The sequence below is a fragment of the Ahaetulla prasina genome, chromosome 1 (genome assembly GCF_028640845.1).
Source record: "Ahaetulla prasina isolate Xishuangbanna chromosome 1, ASM2864084v1, whole genome shotgun sequence".
Taxonomy (NCBI): Eukaryota; Metazoa; Chordata; class Lepidosauria; order Squamata; family Colubridae; genus Ahaetulla; species Ahaetulla prasina.
Window position 1 is genome coordinate 105,216,172 of NC_080539.1, and position 16,565 is coordinate 105,232,736.

Sequence of the window (16,565 nt, forward strand, 5' to 3'; positions counted from 1 at the left end):
ACTTCATGTGAATTCATGTTGCAGTTTACTCGTTCTAGTATAGTTAACCTAGGTCCTTTCCTGTTGTGGCTCCAGCCCTCCCCCACCCGGGCCTGGCCCCTGCCAGAGAGTGACTCAGAGAGTGAGGGGGAAGGGCCATCAGGGCTCCCTTCTGCAGAGCCGGCCTCTCTGGCTTAGCTCCAGGAGCCAGAGGCAGACCAGGTGGAAGAAATAATGAGGCCTCTGTCTCCTGTATCTCCCCCCACCCAGGCAATGCTCCGAGACCCAGCTGAGGACAATCAGTCCTGGTTGGACCCTAGGTTTTGTAGACAGGAGAGGCGGAAACAACAGAAGCAAGGGTGGGGCAGGCCTAGGAAGTGCTGAGTCACGGAGCCACACCCCACAGGGTATAAAAGCAGCAGGGGCTGCTATACTACTCCATGGCGAACAAATCAACTGCTTAGAGAGAACTTGAGCTGAAGTACTGTTTGTTCCTGGTTTCCTGGTTGACTCGCCGGCATCAAGAAAAGATAACAGAGAAACTTGGCAGACGCTCGCTAGTTTGCTGCCAGAGCTGATAGCTGCTGTGGACTGAATTGCCGGCTAATTAAGTCATCGCTCGTGCCTCCCGGACTGAGGTCGGGGGGACAGAACATTTCCTAAATCTTATATCTAAATGATGGAAAAAGCTTGTGGAATTTTTTTTTAAAAAATAAGAAACGTAAAATAAAACAATTACTTTTATAATAAAGTGGTACCTTGATATTAGCTCCATTTTTCAGGTTTCCAGTTGTCCATTATTCTGGCATCCCAAATAGCCACATGCTTTGGCAAAAAAAATTGATTATGGAGATCAAAGATGTTTTGTTGTGAATACTCCCTCTAGATCAGGGGTGTCAAACTCGCTGCCCACAGGCCAGATTCATTACATATTAGCCTCGCCCTCACCCGGTTTAGTGAAGGGGGAAAAAGTCCCGATACGTCACGTGACAATGCCATGACGATGCGAGTTTGACACTGTTGCTCTAGATTCACCATTTCAATTCATAACCATCACATTCTGTCATGGAATTTTTGTTGATGACCAGTAATACTGGTTAGGACTCCATTCATCAGTAAACCCTGGTTCCATTCGGGATCCAGAAAATTCTGCTACAGCTTGACCATGACTAATTATTTCCTTAGCCCAATTCTTAATTCTCTGGCCTCATGCAGCAGCATCCTGGTTTTTGAAATAAAAATGGTTAATCTGTTTAAAACTCTTTTTATACAATTCTCCCTTTTAACTGCTGGAGCATCATAAAAAAGTATGGTTTCTAAGATATATTTACTGATTCAACAAAACTAAATGCATTTTTCTCATATCCTTTAATTGCAGGTTGTGGAATGCTCACTCTTCTGTCATCTGTCATTGCTGCCATTAGTGGATTTTTGATGGGTTATGAGCTTGCAGTTATCTCTGGAGCTCTTCTTCAGCTAACTAGCATCCTAACACTTTCATGCCGACAACAAGAAATAATTGTAAGCACAATTCTTGTTGGTGCCTTGTTAGCTTCAGTAACTGGTGGAATCCTGATAGACAAATATGGGAGGCGATTTACCATTATGTTGTCATCTGCTTTACTAGTTGTGGGCAGTCTGATTCTGATCATTTTTGCCTCCTATGGACTACTTATAGTAGGACGGATTGTGATTGGGGTTTCTGTTTCCCTTTCTTCAACTGCAACATGTGTGTATATTGCAGAGATTGCCCCGCAGCACAGAAGAGGTTTGCTTGTGTCTTTAAATGAACTCATGATTGTTACGGGCATTCTCTTTGCCTACATTTCTAATTATGCCTTTGCTAATGTTTCTCATGGCTGGAAGTACATGTTCGGCCTTGTTATTCCACTGGGGGTTTTACAGATAGTTGCTTTATATTTTCTTCTGCCCAGTCCTCGTTTTCTGGTTATGAAAGGTTTCGATGAAGCTGCTAGTAAAGTGCTTGGAAAACTCAGGGCAACTTCGGACACTACCGAAGAACTCACCATGATCAAATCTTCCTTGAAAGATGAACACCAATATCATTTTCTGGATTTGTTCCATTCCAAAGACAATATGAGAACACGGCTGCTGATAGGGATCACACTCGTTTTTTTTGTACAAGTAACTGGACAACCCAACATCTTGTTTTACACATCCACTGTGTTGAAGTCAGTTGGATTTCAGAGCAATGCAGCAGCTACTTTAGCTTCAACTGGGGTTGGAGTGGTTAAAGTGATCAGTACGATACCAGCTATTCTTTTTGTGGACCACATAGGAAGCAAGACATTTCTCTGTATTGGCTCATCCCTCATGTCGGTGTCACTGATCACCTTAGGATTAGTAATGCAAAATATACATGTGAATGTCACCACTGTCTGTAAAAACCAGTCTTTGGAAGAGATTCTGTTTCAGGGAGCAGGAACGGTGACCTTCACTAATGAAACCTTTAAGGAACGTTTTGCTGACATGACTTTACCTGTTAAAAGTCCCCCCTGGTGGAAGGATGAAATTGCTGACCCCGAGTATCAGAACGGGACGACATTGGTAGGAGACAAAATGTTTGTCGGAATGCAAGCAGAATCCCAGGTTGCAGTTGAACCAGCCAAGGTGCAACCCTTTCTGAAATGGCTCTCTTTGGCTAGCTTGCTGGTTTATGTTGCAGCTTTCTCCATAGGACTTGGACCAAGTAAGTATAACATATGTTGCTTTCCCTCCTATTTTGGCGTAGTGTTAAGATACTTGGATTGAAGTCACTGAGTAGGAAAGTTTTACCACAAAAATTGTAAAGCAAAAGCTTTGCTGATGTGCCAAGATAGTATGATATGTCTAGAATAGTGGTTCTCAATCTGGGATGCACAGACCCTCCGGGGGGCGGGCACAATGTCACAGGAGGTCTGCGAAGGTTTGAAGAAATTTCATGATTTAAGTCTTGAGTTACCGTATAAGATGCACTGGAGTATAAGATGCACCTTAGTTTGGGGGGAGGAAAATAGGAAAAACAAATTCTGCCTACCAGGTATTAATCTGGCTAGCATCCTTAGCCTGGTCAGTTTCAGCACATTAGTTCACCTGGTTGGGGTTTAAAACCAGTTTCTAAAGCACAGATGATCGTCAGAGGGAACAGCATTGAGAAAAGCAGGCAAAGCTCGGAAGATCGCTAGCGTCTTGTTAGGGCTAAAAAAAGCTTCGAAAGCACAGCTGATCATTGGAGGGAGCTCCAGTGAAGCTCAGAGGGGATTAAGAGAAGGCAGCAGTTGTTCCAGGTAGCCATTTTGGGCACCATGCATCGTGTTTTAAGCCTCCAAATCCATCGTGTTTTCGGATGGCGATCAGCGGCGATGTGCTTTGGCGATCCCAGCAGCCTTGAAGGGCTTTCAAACAGAGCGTTTGGAGGCTGAAAATGCAACTCGTGAAACCCAAAAACACAAGCCATTGTTGGTGGCAATCTGCAGGCAGGAAGAGGTCGTACGGAGGCTGAAGGGTGGGAACCAGCGGGTGGGCAGAGCTACATTTGGAGTATAAGACACACCCAAATTTTCAGCCTCTTTTAGGGGAAAAAAAGTGTGTCTTATACTCTGAAAAATACGGTAAGTCTTGGTGGTTCGTGGCCACAAAAGGTATTTAAAGGGGGGTCTGTGGTGAACGAAAGATTGAGAATCACTGTTGCAGGAAATAGATTTGCTTGCAAGCAGTTGGATTCCCCAGATCAATGTTTCCCAGCCTTACTGGGGAATTCTGGGAGATGAAGTCACACCTCTTAAGAGTTGCCAAGGTTTGGAAGCACTGACCCAGGAGAAAGATAAATGTAATTGCTGACTGTGTCACATCTTGTTTAGCCCTCAGAAGCTTCTTCTGCTACAGTGTCTGTCTCATTAGTAAATAATACAGTACTTTTAGGTTGGAGGATATATTTTATAGTTTAAGAATATGTTTTGGCTGGTTACCATAGATCAGTTTAAAGAATAGTTGCCATTATGAACATGGCCAGTCACAAAACATCCATTTATTTGAAAACAAGCTGGTGATATCATATCCCATTATTTCCTCTAGCTCCTGGAGCATGTGCTTAACCTCTCTGTACCATTGCTTTTTCTCAGATTAAGGGGATAAACTTCTAATCAAAGATTGGGTTGCAGCCATTTACCTTTTATTGGCCAAGAGAGGGGCTATGTTGTGCCAAACGTATTTTTGAAAAAAAAAAAGACATTAAATGAATTGATGCTGTGCTTTATATAGCATTATTATATTTTTTATTTAAAACATCTTAACCAAAATAAATAGAATTTAGATAGGGCAGGGAACTTGGCTGACTTCAAGGAAGATTTACTCAGGAATATTAAAACTCCAGGGCATGTTGCTATCTCCTAATCAAATCTACACTTCCTACCTTTGCATCACTATGGACACAAGGTGAAATGGTACCGGTGGCTAGTGCACACATCATAGTCAGCCATTATGTGATCTACTTGAAAATAATGCGACACTAAGATATTTTGGTTTGTAGTTTATGGTTTATGATTCAGGGTTATATGTGAAGCCAACTAGACTTATGTATAGACACATAGACTAAAAAGTCTTTTGATTTGTAATAGAAAGCTCTTTTTGCCTTGTAAAAACCATGATAAACAAATTAGCGGCTGACCAGTTCTTGTTCATGTTACATAGAAAGCAAAAGGAATAAGAGGGTTTTTAAAATCGGTTTTGCATTCTTAAATGTGATTAAATTAAATCAGCAGCTCCTTTCTGCTTTCTATTTTAGGCTAGGTTGTTCTAAATTATTAGCAGCTAACGAATGCATACATCAGTACTCTCAAAAATAACCTACTACTAGATAAAGTAGAAAAATGTGGGTTAGACAGCACCACCACCAGATGGATCCGTAACTGGCTGACCAACCACACTCAACGTGTAGTCCTCAACGGAACTACATCCACATGGAGGGAAGTATGCAGTGGAGTACCCCAAGGCTCTGTTTTAGGCCCAGTACTCTTCAACATCTTCATCAATGACTTGGACGAGGGGATAGATGGGGAACTCATCAAATTTGCAGATGACACCAAGCTGGCAGGAATAGCCAACACTCCAGAAGATAGGCTCAAATTACAGAAAGATCTTGACAGACTTGAACATTGGGCGCTATCTAACAAAATGAAATTCAACAGTGAAAAAAGTAAGGTTCTACATTTAGGCAAAAAAAAAACAAAATGCACAGGTACCGTATATGTGGTACCTTGCTCAATAGTAGTACCTGTGAGAGGGATCTTGGAGTCCTAGTGGATAACCATTTAGATATGAGCCAGCAGTGTGCAGCAGCTGCTAAAAAAGCCAACACAGTTCTGGGCTGCATAAACAGAGGGATAGAATCAAGATCATGTGAAGTGTTAGTGCCACTTTATAATGCCTTGGTAAGGCCACACTTGGAATACTGCATCCAGTTTTGGTCGCCACGATGTAAAAAAGATGTTGAGACTCTAGAAAGAGTGCAGAGAAGAGCAACAAAGATGATTAGGGGACTGGAGGCTAAAACATATGAAGAACGGTTGCAGGAACTGGGTATGTCTAGTTTAATGAAAAGAAGGACTAGGGGAGACATGATAGCAGTGTTCCAATATCTCAGGGGCTGCCACAGAGAAGTGGGAGTTGGGCTGTTCTCCAAAGCACCTGAGGGTAGAACAAGAAGCAATGGGTGGAAACTGATCAAGGAAAGAAGCAACTTAGAACTAAGGAGAAATTTCCTGACAGTTAGAACAATTAATAAATGGAATGACTTGCCTGCAGAAGTTGTGAATGCTCCAACACTGGAAATGTTTAAGAAAATGTTGGATAACCATCTATCTGAGATGATGTAGGGTTTCCTGCCTGGGCAGGGGGTTGGACTAGAAGGCCTCCAAGGTCCCTTCCAACTCTGTTGTTATTATTATTATTATTATTATAAAAATGAAGAATTCCCTTTGTTTGTAATTGCTAGTGATTTTCTGGCCTCTTGTGACTCAGATTTCCTAAAATCCCAAGAAACCTTTTGCTTCATTATCTTTGGATTCCATTGTAGTATTTCAGAGCATCAGGCAGAATGAAAGCTTAAAGTATCCGTCTGTTCTTTCTTCAGAGCCCTTAGCAGATTAGATGTAATGACCTTCTCCTGCCTTGCACTCCCAAGGCCCCATGGCCAGCCTCCCACGGATCTCAGTTGGGCTTGTGCAGGAGAACTTCCCACACAATTCCTTCCTTCTCAAATTGTGCCTCCTGCCATTCCACGCACAAACAAAGTATACACACACACACACAGTCTGCTTGGAGGAGACCGGGACTTCAGGTGTGATAACTGGAACTGGTGGCCACATTATAAGAAAGATGTTGAGGCTTTGGAAGGGCAGAGAATGGTAGCTTGAATATCCAACATTGATTAAATCCTTCCTTTCACTTTTTAAATAAATTCTACTTTGAGAAATGCCTGAATTACAATTATTAATAATTCTATCAACGTGAAAGAAACTGTCTCCATTTGCAAGGAAGGCTGCTGAAAACCAAACAAGAACAGGCTTGCCCTGTTCAGAATAATAGAGGTGAAAAGGTGTACTAACATAAACTTTGCTGCTTTAGTATGTTGTGTTGGTAGGATTACCATATTTTTCAGACTATAAGATGTTCTGAAGTATAAGACGCATCTAGCTTTTGGGGAGGAAAACAAGGGAAAAAAATCTGCCTCTGCCTCCCAGAAATTTACCTCTTTGCAAGCAAACAGCAAATAGTCTGATCAGCTTCAGCACAGCCTGATTTAGCACAAGTAGCTGATTGGCGGCTGGATCGGCTTCCCGGAATACTGCCTATCAGCTGTTCCAGGCTGCAGGGATCGCCACCACCTGTTTCCGCCGTTGCCACCCATAGCTGCTGCCACCTATCACCACCTTCAAGTGCCCCATTTTCGGGCTCCACTTGTCCCGTTTTTGGCCTCACGCACCCCATTTTTGGGCCAAATGGGCCAAAAACGAGATGCGCAGAGGCCAAAAATGGGGCACATGAAGGCTGAAAACAGGATGCACAGAGGCCGAAAATGGGATGTGTGGAGGTGGCGATTGGTGGCAGTAGTAATGGACAGTGACAGGCAGTGGCAATCCCTGCAGCCTGGAACAGCTGATAAGCAGTAGATTGGTGACTGGATCCTGGAGGCCGATCCAGCCGCCAATCAGCTGCTTGTGTTAAATCAGGCTGTACTGAAGCTGACCAGGCTGTTTGCTCTTTGCTGCAAGGAGGTAAATTGCTGGGAGGCAGAGGCCGAAGGGTGGGGGCTGGTGGGTGGCATCCCCAGCAACATTCGCTGTATAAGACACACAGACATTTCCACCCACTTTTTGGGGGGAGGGGGAAGTGTGTCTTACACAGTGAAAAGTACGGTACTCGGTGACAATGAATGAAAGCCACAGACCAGGATGGGGCATTGTTATATTCTACTTTCTTTTTATAATATTGCCTCATTCCAAACTAAACCTGCACTTGAATTTCTAGAGACCTGGACTGTGCTTGAGGCTTTTTCATGCCTCCTCTTTCTGCACAAGAACTTTTCCCCAGAGCAGAGCAAGGAAGAGAAGCCTCAAAAGTGATGGAGCAGTATGGGAGCAAGAGCAAGTGAACTGATCTTGCTGCCTTCTTAAGATTGAGATCTTTATTTGGAAACTATCTATGTGTCAAGGCTCCAACTAATGAACCCAAGCAAATCAGAACCCTGAGACTTGGCTTCTTCTCAAAGGTCCTGTTTATTGAGTACAACATATCGGCACAGCTTCAATTGAAAACCAATTATAAATCTTTCCCAAGGTTTCAGTATAATTAAACTAAGAAATAACCCCATCCTCAGGTGTCACCGGTCACATTGGCCAATTGGGTTAATTGAAGGGCTCTTCAGGCACTCTTTCCCCAACCTTATCGGTTGCCAGTGGAGATGACCTTGGTTCTCATGAGAAAGCTCTTTGTTGTGTCTAGTAATGCTTTCCAACCTCCTTCCCCTCTTCCCACTCTGTGTGGCAACTGAGGAACAGAAAGATGGCTGCAGCCAGGTTTGGCTCAAAGTTGACACTATGCCATTTAGGAGCTTAACTTAAAGGTAGCTAATTTTGAGATGCTACTGTTCCTCAGTTAAGGAAAATTAGATAATAATGATTTCTACAACATCTGGGGGATGCGATGGCTCAGTAGGTAAGACGCTCCTTAGTACTGCGTAACGGGGTGAGCTCCCATTACTTGTCCCAGCTTCTGCCAACCTAGCAGGTCGAAAGCAGGTAAAAAATGCAAGTAGAAAAATAGGGACCACCTTTGATGGGAAGGTAACAGCGTTCTGTGCACCTTCAGTGTTTAATCATGCCGGCCACATGACCATGGAGACGTCTTCAGACAGTGCTGGTTCTTCGGCTTTGAGATGGAGATGAGCACCACCCCCTAGAGTTGGGAATGACTAGCACATATGTGCGAGGGGAACCTTTACCTTTACAACATCTGGAGGACTACTTGAACACCATTGGCATTGACTTGATAGGTAGAAGAAAATACCAAATCCAGTCTAAATATCTGGCTGACTATCTGACCAACCATAATTTATTCAATTTGTTATGTCCATTTCATCCGAGTGACTCTGGGTGACTCAAAACAGGTAAAAACAGTGGAAATGGGGAGGAGGGTAGTCATTAATTTAGATTGCAACCAAGCAACAAAGCATTAGGATGGCAGTGTTTAACATCCAAAAATCAAATCAAATGGGTGTCCCAGATGCATGTTTAGAAAAAAATCATTGTCCCGGATCAGCAAATATAACTAATTCAGTTAAGTCAATGGAGACAATAACTCAGAAGGCTTTCATTTGGTCTCCATGCCTACTTGGGAAGTCCTTCAAGGACATTGACTAGCACCTTTTATATAAGTCAGCTTAGAATGTAGTTTCAAGAATGTAGTTTTAGAATGTAGTTTCACGCCCTCGTCACTTCCCGCCTGGACTATTGCAATGCTCTCTACATGGGGCTCCCCTTGAAGAGCACCCGGAGGCTCCAGTTAGTCCAGAACGCGGCCGCGCGGGTGATAGAGGGAGCACCGCGTTGCTCCCATATAACACCTATCCTGCGCGGCCTGCACTGGCTACCGGTAGTCTTCCGGGTGCAATTCAAGGTTTTGGTTACCATCTTTAAAGCGCTCCATGGCTTAGGACCGGGATACCTTCGAGACCGCCTTCTGCCACCGATTGCCTCCCAACGACCTGTGCGTTCCCACAGAGTGGCCCTCCTCAGGGTGCCGTCGACCAAACAATGCAGGTTGGCGACCCCCAGGGGGAGGGCCTTCTCTGTGGCGGCACCAGCCCTGTGGAATGAGCTTCCTCCTGGATTACGACAACTCCCTGACCTCCAGACCTTCAGACGTGAACTGAAGACTCTGTTATTTCAGCGCGCGGGACTAGCCTAAGAACAAAAATGTTTTAAACAAATTTTAATGGGGGTTTTATTGGTTCTTATTGTTTTAGTGATCAGGCCTTGATAATATTTAGTTTTAATCTGGGTTTTAAAAGTCTATTTATTATATTGTTTTATATTGTTTTAATATGCCTGTGAACCGCCCTGAGTCCTATGGGAGATGGTGCGGTATATAAGTTTAATAAATAAATAAATAAAATAAATAAAGACACAAAAAGGAGAAAGTCAGGTTGTTGTTTAAGACCTGGAACAAAAAAACCCCATTGTTTACCACATGGAGACTATAAGCTGCTTTATTTTTATATTTTAATCACAGTATCCAAGTAGTTTGTGCTTGGATGGAATGCTGTTTTTTTTTAAATTATGGATCATTTATGTGACTTTTTAAAGAAGTACCTCCTTTTAAAATAAACATTCCAATTTTATTATCTGTGGGTCTCTTCCTTCTGCTGCTTCTAGAACCTCTGCTATAGTTGACAATCCGGAATTTAATGGAACTATGAAGTATAAGATCAGGGTAAAAGAGTGTGAAACTTGACTAGCTAACTGATTTTGTTTTTTGATTTCAGTGTCATGGTTGGTGTTAAGTGAAATATTTCCTGGAGGAATCAGAGGAAGGGCAATTGCTTTCACATCAAGCATCAACTGGGGGGTTAATCTCCTTATCTCATCAACGTTTTTGACTGTAACAAGTAAGTCTGCTGTGGCTGGGGAATTGCATAATCAGCCTTTCTCTCCTCTTGGTGTAATCCTTTAAAAATAAGATGAATTGATGCGGTGGTGAAATCCAATTTTTTTTTACTATCAATTCTGTGGGTGTGGCTTGGTGGGCATGGTGTGGCTTGGGCGTGGCAGGGGAAAAATACTGCAAAATCTCCATTCCCACCCCACTCCTGGGGGAAGGATACTGCAAAGTCTCCATTCCCTCCCCACACCTAGGGAAAGGATATTGCAAAAATCTCCATTCCCACCCCACTCTGGTGCCAGCCAGAGGTGGTATTTCCGGTTCTCCGAACTACTCAAAATTTCTGCTACCGGTTCTCCAAACTGCTCAAGATTTCCGCTACCGGTTCTCCTGAACCTGCCAGAACCTGCTAGATTTCACCCCTGAATTCATGCATATTTGAGCAGCATTACAGGAATCTGGGAAAGTCCAAACATTTGTGGATGCTTCATTGCTGGAGGTTTTCAAAGAAGTGGGGACAACTATTTGTCTGAGATAGCATGAGGATTCCTGCTCTAGGCAGGGAGTTGGACCAGAGGACTTCTGTATACAGAAGGATATTTTTAGAATTATATGACAAAATCACTCTTGGAATGAAAGAATAGAATAGAATAGAATTTTTATTGGCCAAGTGTGATTGGACACACAAGGAATTTGTCTTGGTGCATATGCTCTCAGTGTACATAAAAGAAAAGATACGTTCATCAAGGTACAACATTTACAACACAATTGATGATCAATATATCAATATAAATCATAAGGATTTATGGATTTATAAGGATTTAAAGTAAAAGAGAGAAAATAGTCATTACCTGTTATATCCAAGGAAATGAACAATTGAGTACCGTAGTACTTTTAAATATTTCATGATATCCTTTCTAGTATTTGCTATAAGGTTTTGTTTTGTAAGCTAATAATTTCTATACGTTGAAAATGAAATATCTAGAATGTTCGTTGAGTATTTTTCAATGTTGAATTTTTTTTGTTGTTGCTGTTATTCTGCGTACTAAGATTTGTATGTTTTAGCAAATCTTGGGTAGCCTCAGATTGTTTGTCTAAGAATTTGTGTCCTTAAAGTATCTGAGTCAAACAATTTTTATTCTTTTTTAGACCTACTTGGCTTACCCTGGATATGTTTTATTTATGCCCTGATGAGCCTAGCATCATTAGCTTTTGTCATTATCTGTATACCAGAGACAAAAGGATATTCCTTAGAGCAAATATCCATGGAACTGGCAAAACAGTAAGTACAAAGCAATATGCACATATATTGTCCTTCTTTATATACAAGTGTATTGTGACTTACGATCACAACTGATCCCAAAATTTCATTTGTTAAGTGAGTTTGCCCCATTTTACGACCTTTCTTGCCACAGTTGTTAAGTGAATCACTGTAGTTGTTAAATTAGTCAAACTGTTGCTAAGTGAATCTAGCTTCCCCATCGATTTTGCTTCTCAGAAGGTCGTGAAAGGAGATCACCTGACCTCCCCAGGACCACTGCAACCATCATAGATAAGAGTTACTAATTGCCAAGCATCTGAATTTTGATCACATGACCATAGGGATGCTACAAGGGTCGTAACTGTGAAAACTGGCCGTAAGTCACTTTTTTCAGTGCTGTTGTAACTTTGAATGGTCACTAAACGAACTGTTGTAAGATGGGGGCTACCTGTACTATTATTAAAGATTTGTTCGACTCGGGGAGAAAAAGTCACCACACATCTCTATGGATTTATAACACTTAAAGTTACAGATGGTGATGGATGTAGGCTTGAACATTCATGGCTACACCATAGTTTTATGCTTTGATGATTATCTGAAATGGAGAACAGCTGATGTCTAATACAGCGGCCCCCAACCTTTTAGGCACCAAGGGCCGGTTCTGTGAAGAGAGGTTTTTCCACAGACCAGAGGGGGTGTGGTTTCATGTGCTGCCTGCACCCCACAGATAGGGCTGCGCTTCTTTGCGCAGCCTGGTTTCTGGCATGCTGTGGCTCGATGCCAATATATGGTCTGGGAGTTGGGGACCCCTGGTCTAGTGGACAAGTGGTGATGTATTTTGCAGTAAATAGAAAATAATGTCAGACTATGAGTGAATAGAATTGCCAGCTACCCCCACAAGTTAGGGAAGCATGTCGTCACTGCCCCGATTTCCAAACCTGGGAGTTCTCCATCGTGCCCATAACTTTTCTGTCCACATTTGGCCTTTTAAAACACTGTGAGAGAAGGTGACATTCAAATAGGCCTCTTTGAAAACCTCTCTTGAAACTGGACAAATAGCAGATTGTTGCAAAGATATTATTATTATTATTATTATTATTATTATTATTATTATTATTATTATTATTATTATTATTATTATTATTATTACTGCTATTTTTGATTGATTGTTTTTAGGTTTGTAGTTTTAACATTTATAGAAAGTAGGGTTGTGTAAGACACTCTTAATTTCTTTCAACAGGAGGTAGCATATTTGGCCTTCTGAGATAGTATAGGTCATTTTGTTTGCAGGAAGTCTGTTTCAATATTTTCAGAAAGCTTCTGTAGACATAATCTTCAGTGCTTGAAAATGATGTGTACAGAAGCCTCAGCTGGACATGTCAGAAAAGACACTGTCGCAGAACAATATGATAGCTTTAGTTTGAACTGGGAAGCTAGGGAAATAACAGCTTCAGTGATTTAAGCAAGAAATGTAAGCACTGAACTTCAAGAATTTGATGTCCTTCGTCAGCCTGTGTGCGCTGTGTCATGGCAGTGTGTCCCTTGCAAAAACTTGAATACAAAGTCTTCAAATGTTTAAAAGGAGTAGAGAGCAAACGGTTTTATGTTAGTCAAGCAAAGCATGTGAATATGTATACTAGCTATTTTACAATTTACTTGCATAGATAAAAATGACATTTTTAGATCTATTTAAAATCTTAAATGTACCATGAAGTATCCTGTACAAAGATGGTGCTGACTAGATATTTGGGAAATTGAGATACCCAATATCTAGAGTGTACCAGCTTGAGGAAAGCTGTTAGGTATATAGTCTATCAGTATTCTTTTGAAAAAGAATTGTGTGCGATGCTTATCATGACAGTAATATTCCATTTAATAACTTCTGAGCTGCTGACATAGCACAGGAAAGGACAAAAAGCAAAGCTAATCCCAACTGCTACCCAACATTTTTGGACCAATGCACACGTCTGGAATTTTGAAAGCTTATTTGCACTTCTACAGAATAGTTGGTCACACCCACCATGGCCCATATACCAGAAAGCAAGCAAAACTGTAGCCACCCATCATTTTATTTTTTAGGAATTCTTCTGAGATCTATGTGTAGTTCAGAAACATTAATGGAAATAAAAGTGTTGCTGGAAATTGATTCCTGATGCTTTGGTCCATTCTAGTTCCTGTTGATTTCTTTTTTTAATATAGAAGATACTTAAATAAAATCAAATAGGACAGAGAGTTTGGCAATATGTAAAGGTACATTTTTCCATCCAACTTGGAACCCAGGGTCTCAAGGCAAAGCTTCCCAAACTGGCGGTTGTAAGTGGTGTGTGTGTGTGTGTGTGTGTGTGTGTCACACTCCCACCCTGGCTGGACCAGACCATGCATGGGACCTCAGTGCTGGGTTCCCCTTCTTTGACTTCATACAAACAGCTATTGCAAGATCTGAACCTGCTGTTGACCACTGCTCAAGGCAACTTGGCAGTTTTCATCTCTCTCCTCTTCCAGGGACAGAATGGGACAACTTGCCACAGCCAACTCTCCATGGCCAACTTTTTGGGACAACTTGCTGCGGGACAATTTAACAGTTCTATTTAATTATTTAAAATACATACAACATTATTTTAATTTTTGTCATTCCCATTTCATTCTGTCACTCCTTTTGCATCCCTTCTCTAATGATTCTGTTCCACCATTTGACGGTTTTAATTCGGCCACCATTGAATAAGTATTTTAAATTGATTTTTAACTTTGTATATTTATTGCTTTTTATCTTGGCTGTACACCGCCCTGAGTCCTTCGGGAGAAGGGCGGTATAAAAGTTTAATTAATAAATAAATAAATAAATAAATTTCTTTGATACTAGTTTAGCTACTGTCCTGAAGTTAGTTGTCCTGTGGCGAGTTGGCCGTGGTGAGTTGTCCTGCAGTGAGCTGGCTGCAGCAAGTGGGCCATAGCATGTTAGCTGTGGGGAGTTCGCTGTGGCAAGTTGGCCGTAGCGAATTGTCATAGACCCTCCAGGGATGACTTTTCTTGGATTTGATGCTGGATCCTGCTAGTGACTGTGTGTATTCACTCCAGTCAGCCTGGGCATTGAACCTCTTGCAGAAAACAGTTTTGCAATGGGGAGCCAGTTTGACATCCCCTAGGACAGTGAGGGCTAACCTTTTTGCCATTGCGTGCCAGGAGGGGTGGGTGGGTTGGGTTGCGTATGTGCGTGCCACACCCATAATTCTATGCACCCCGCCCCGTGCATGCAGGCACGACCCCCTCCACTTTCCCCACTCCTGGCACATGATAGCCCAGTAGGCTGTTTCTCTCTCTCACTTGGCTCCAGAGCCTTTCTAGGAGTCTGGGGGTGGGAAAACAGCCTTCGCCACCCACTCAGTGGTCCTCTGGTGGCCGAAAACAGCCTATTTGCCCACTTCTGGTGGGACTGGAAGGCCCGTTTTTTGCTGTCGCCAGCCTCCAGGCCTCTCTAGGAGTCTGGGGAGGGCGAAAATGCCCCCCCGAGGCCCTCCAGAGGCAGGAAACAGCCTGTTTCCCTACTTCTGGGGGCCCCAGAAGGCCTGAAAATCAGCTGGCGGAGCTGAGCTCACATGATATGGCTATGTGTGCCACAGGTTCACTATCACGGCCCTAGGACAAAGCTGCTGTGGAACAGGGGGAAGGGAAGGCTGTAAAAGAGTGTCACACAAATTCATTAAGTATTTTAGTGGATCATAATACCCCCAAGGTTGAGGAACTTGTGTGTTTAGGAGTAAATGCTGAACCTTATGTTAAAGATTGTGCTGAAAATGTTTCCTCTTTTTCAGAAAGCACGCCAAGAATCCTTTTCGTTGGATGGGCCAGCGGCAAGACCAACTGATTGGCTCAGCTATAGAACTTTCTAATAAAGGCGCCAATGAACAGTTCTTCTAGGCAGAAGCAGAGACAAGATGCTTGAGTCACTAAGACCAGAAGAGTTAGCTTTCGTAATGGACAAGATGGTAGAATTCATAGAAATCCTGCCGCTACATCTGAATGCTTTAGCGTCTTATTCTAAATTAGCTTTCTCTGATTTTTATTTTAGAGGACTTTTTGGTCAGTGAACGTTACCAAATAATGAATTTGCACATTTTAAACACAGAGCTGTCAAACTGTAAGGATATTTCTATGGAAATAAATAAAAAAAATATGAAGGTAATATAGCCAATTATACAAAGATGAGAAATTTGTGCAAACTTCTCTTTAAGAGAGTAAAATATTTTAATCATGCTCAGCAGACTTGTGCAACTGTCTGCTTTCTAGGCCTATTAGCCAAGCTCTTTAAAAGGAAGGACACTGACTATTGCTTCAGTCACAAGTCACAAACACACAAACTGCCTCACAGGTAGTACTCCAGTTATGTCCACTTGTTCAGCAACTGTTCAAAGTTATGACGGCACCGGACTTGTGACTCATGCTTGAAGTTGTGGCTGTTGCAGCATTTTTGTGGTCACGTGATCGTGATTTGGGCTCTTGGCAACCCTGCTTGCAATTAAATCAGTTGCAGCATCTTGCAGTCACATGATTGCCATTTGTAACTTTTTCTGTCTGCTTCCTACAAGGAAAGTCATTGGAGAAACTGGCAGGGAAAATCATGCTCTGCAGCACCTGCCCATAGCACCTTCTTACCCTCCTGTGCCTGCCTAGGACATCCACCTGCCAATGCTCAATACTGTCTGCCCATGGTACCTATCCACCTGTAGGTCTCACCTGCTGGCCTACTTGCTTCTCCTGTTCCCATGTGTAATCATGTGAGATCCTTGTTTAATAACCTGCATCATTCTGGGGTTAAGATAGCAGTTGGGACTGCGGGGATTGCCATTACTTAGCCATGCAGTCACATAACTTCACACTTTGACCACATTACTAGTGACAGAAATTCCAGTCCCATTGAATTATCATAACCTGAGGATTACCTGTTTGGCAATCTATAATGGCTGCCTAAGAAAATCTACCCTAAGGTCATTAAATCTGGGCAAATGGCAAGATCAGGATATAGGAAGCTGCGATTAAATTTGAATATAGTATTCAGTTGTGGTTTAGAGTTACAGTACTTGCACAAGCTTATCTGAAAACTTCCCTTTCTTCCTCGAGATGGAAAAATCTGATTTGTGGTTTAAATTAAACATTTTCCTTTCTTTTTCAA

General features: G+C 42.3%; 1 protein-coding gene across 2 annotated transcripts in view; it reads left to right on the forward strand.

Annotated features, from left to right (window-relative positions):
- The window catches only part of SLC2A12 (solute carrier family 2 member 12), a 30,378-nt gene extending 13,813 nt beyond the window's left edge, over positions 1–16,565 (forward strand). For both annotated transcript variants that reach the window (XM_058171480.1, XM_058171471.1), the window contains 4 exons: positions 1,358–2,689; positions 10,022–10,144; positions 11,287–11,419; positions 15,208–16,565. In XM_058171480.1, the coding sequence (XP_058027463.1) occupies positions 1,366–2,689; positions 10,022–10,144; positions 11,287–11,419; positions 15,208–15,313 (1,686 nt within the window). In that variant the 5' untranslated portion in view covers positions 1,358–1,365 and the 3' untranslated portion in view covers positions 15,314–16,565. The remainder of the gene's footprint in view (positions 1–1,357; positions 2,690–10,021; positions 10,145–11,286; positions 11,420–15,207) is intronic.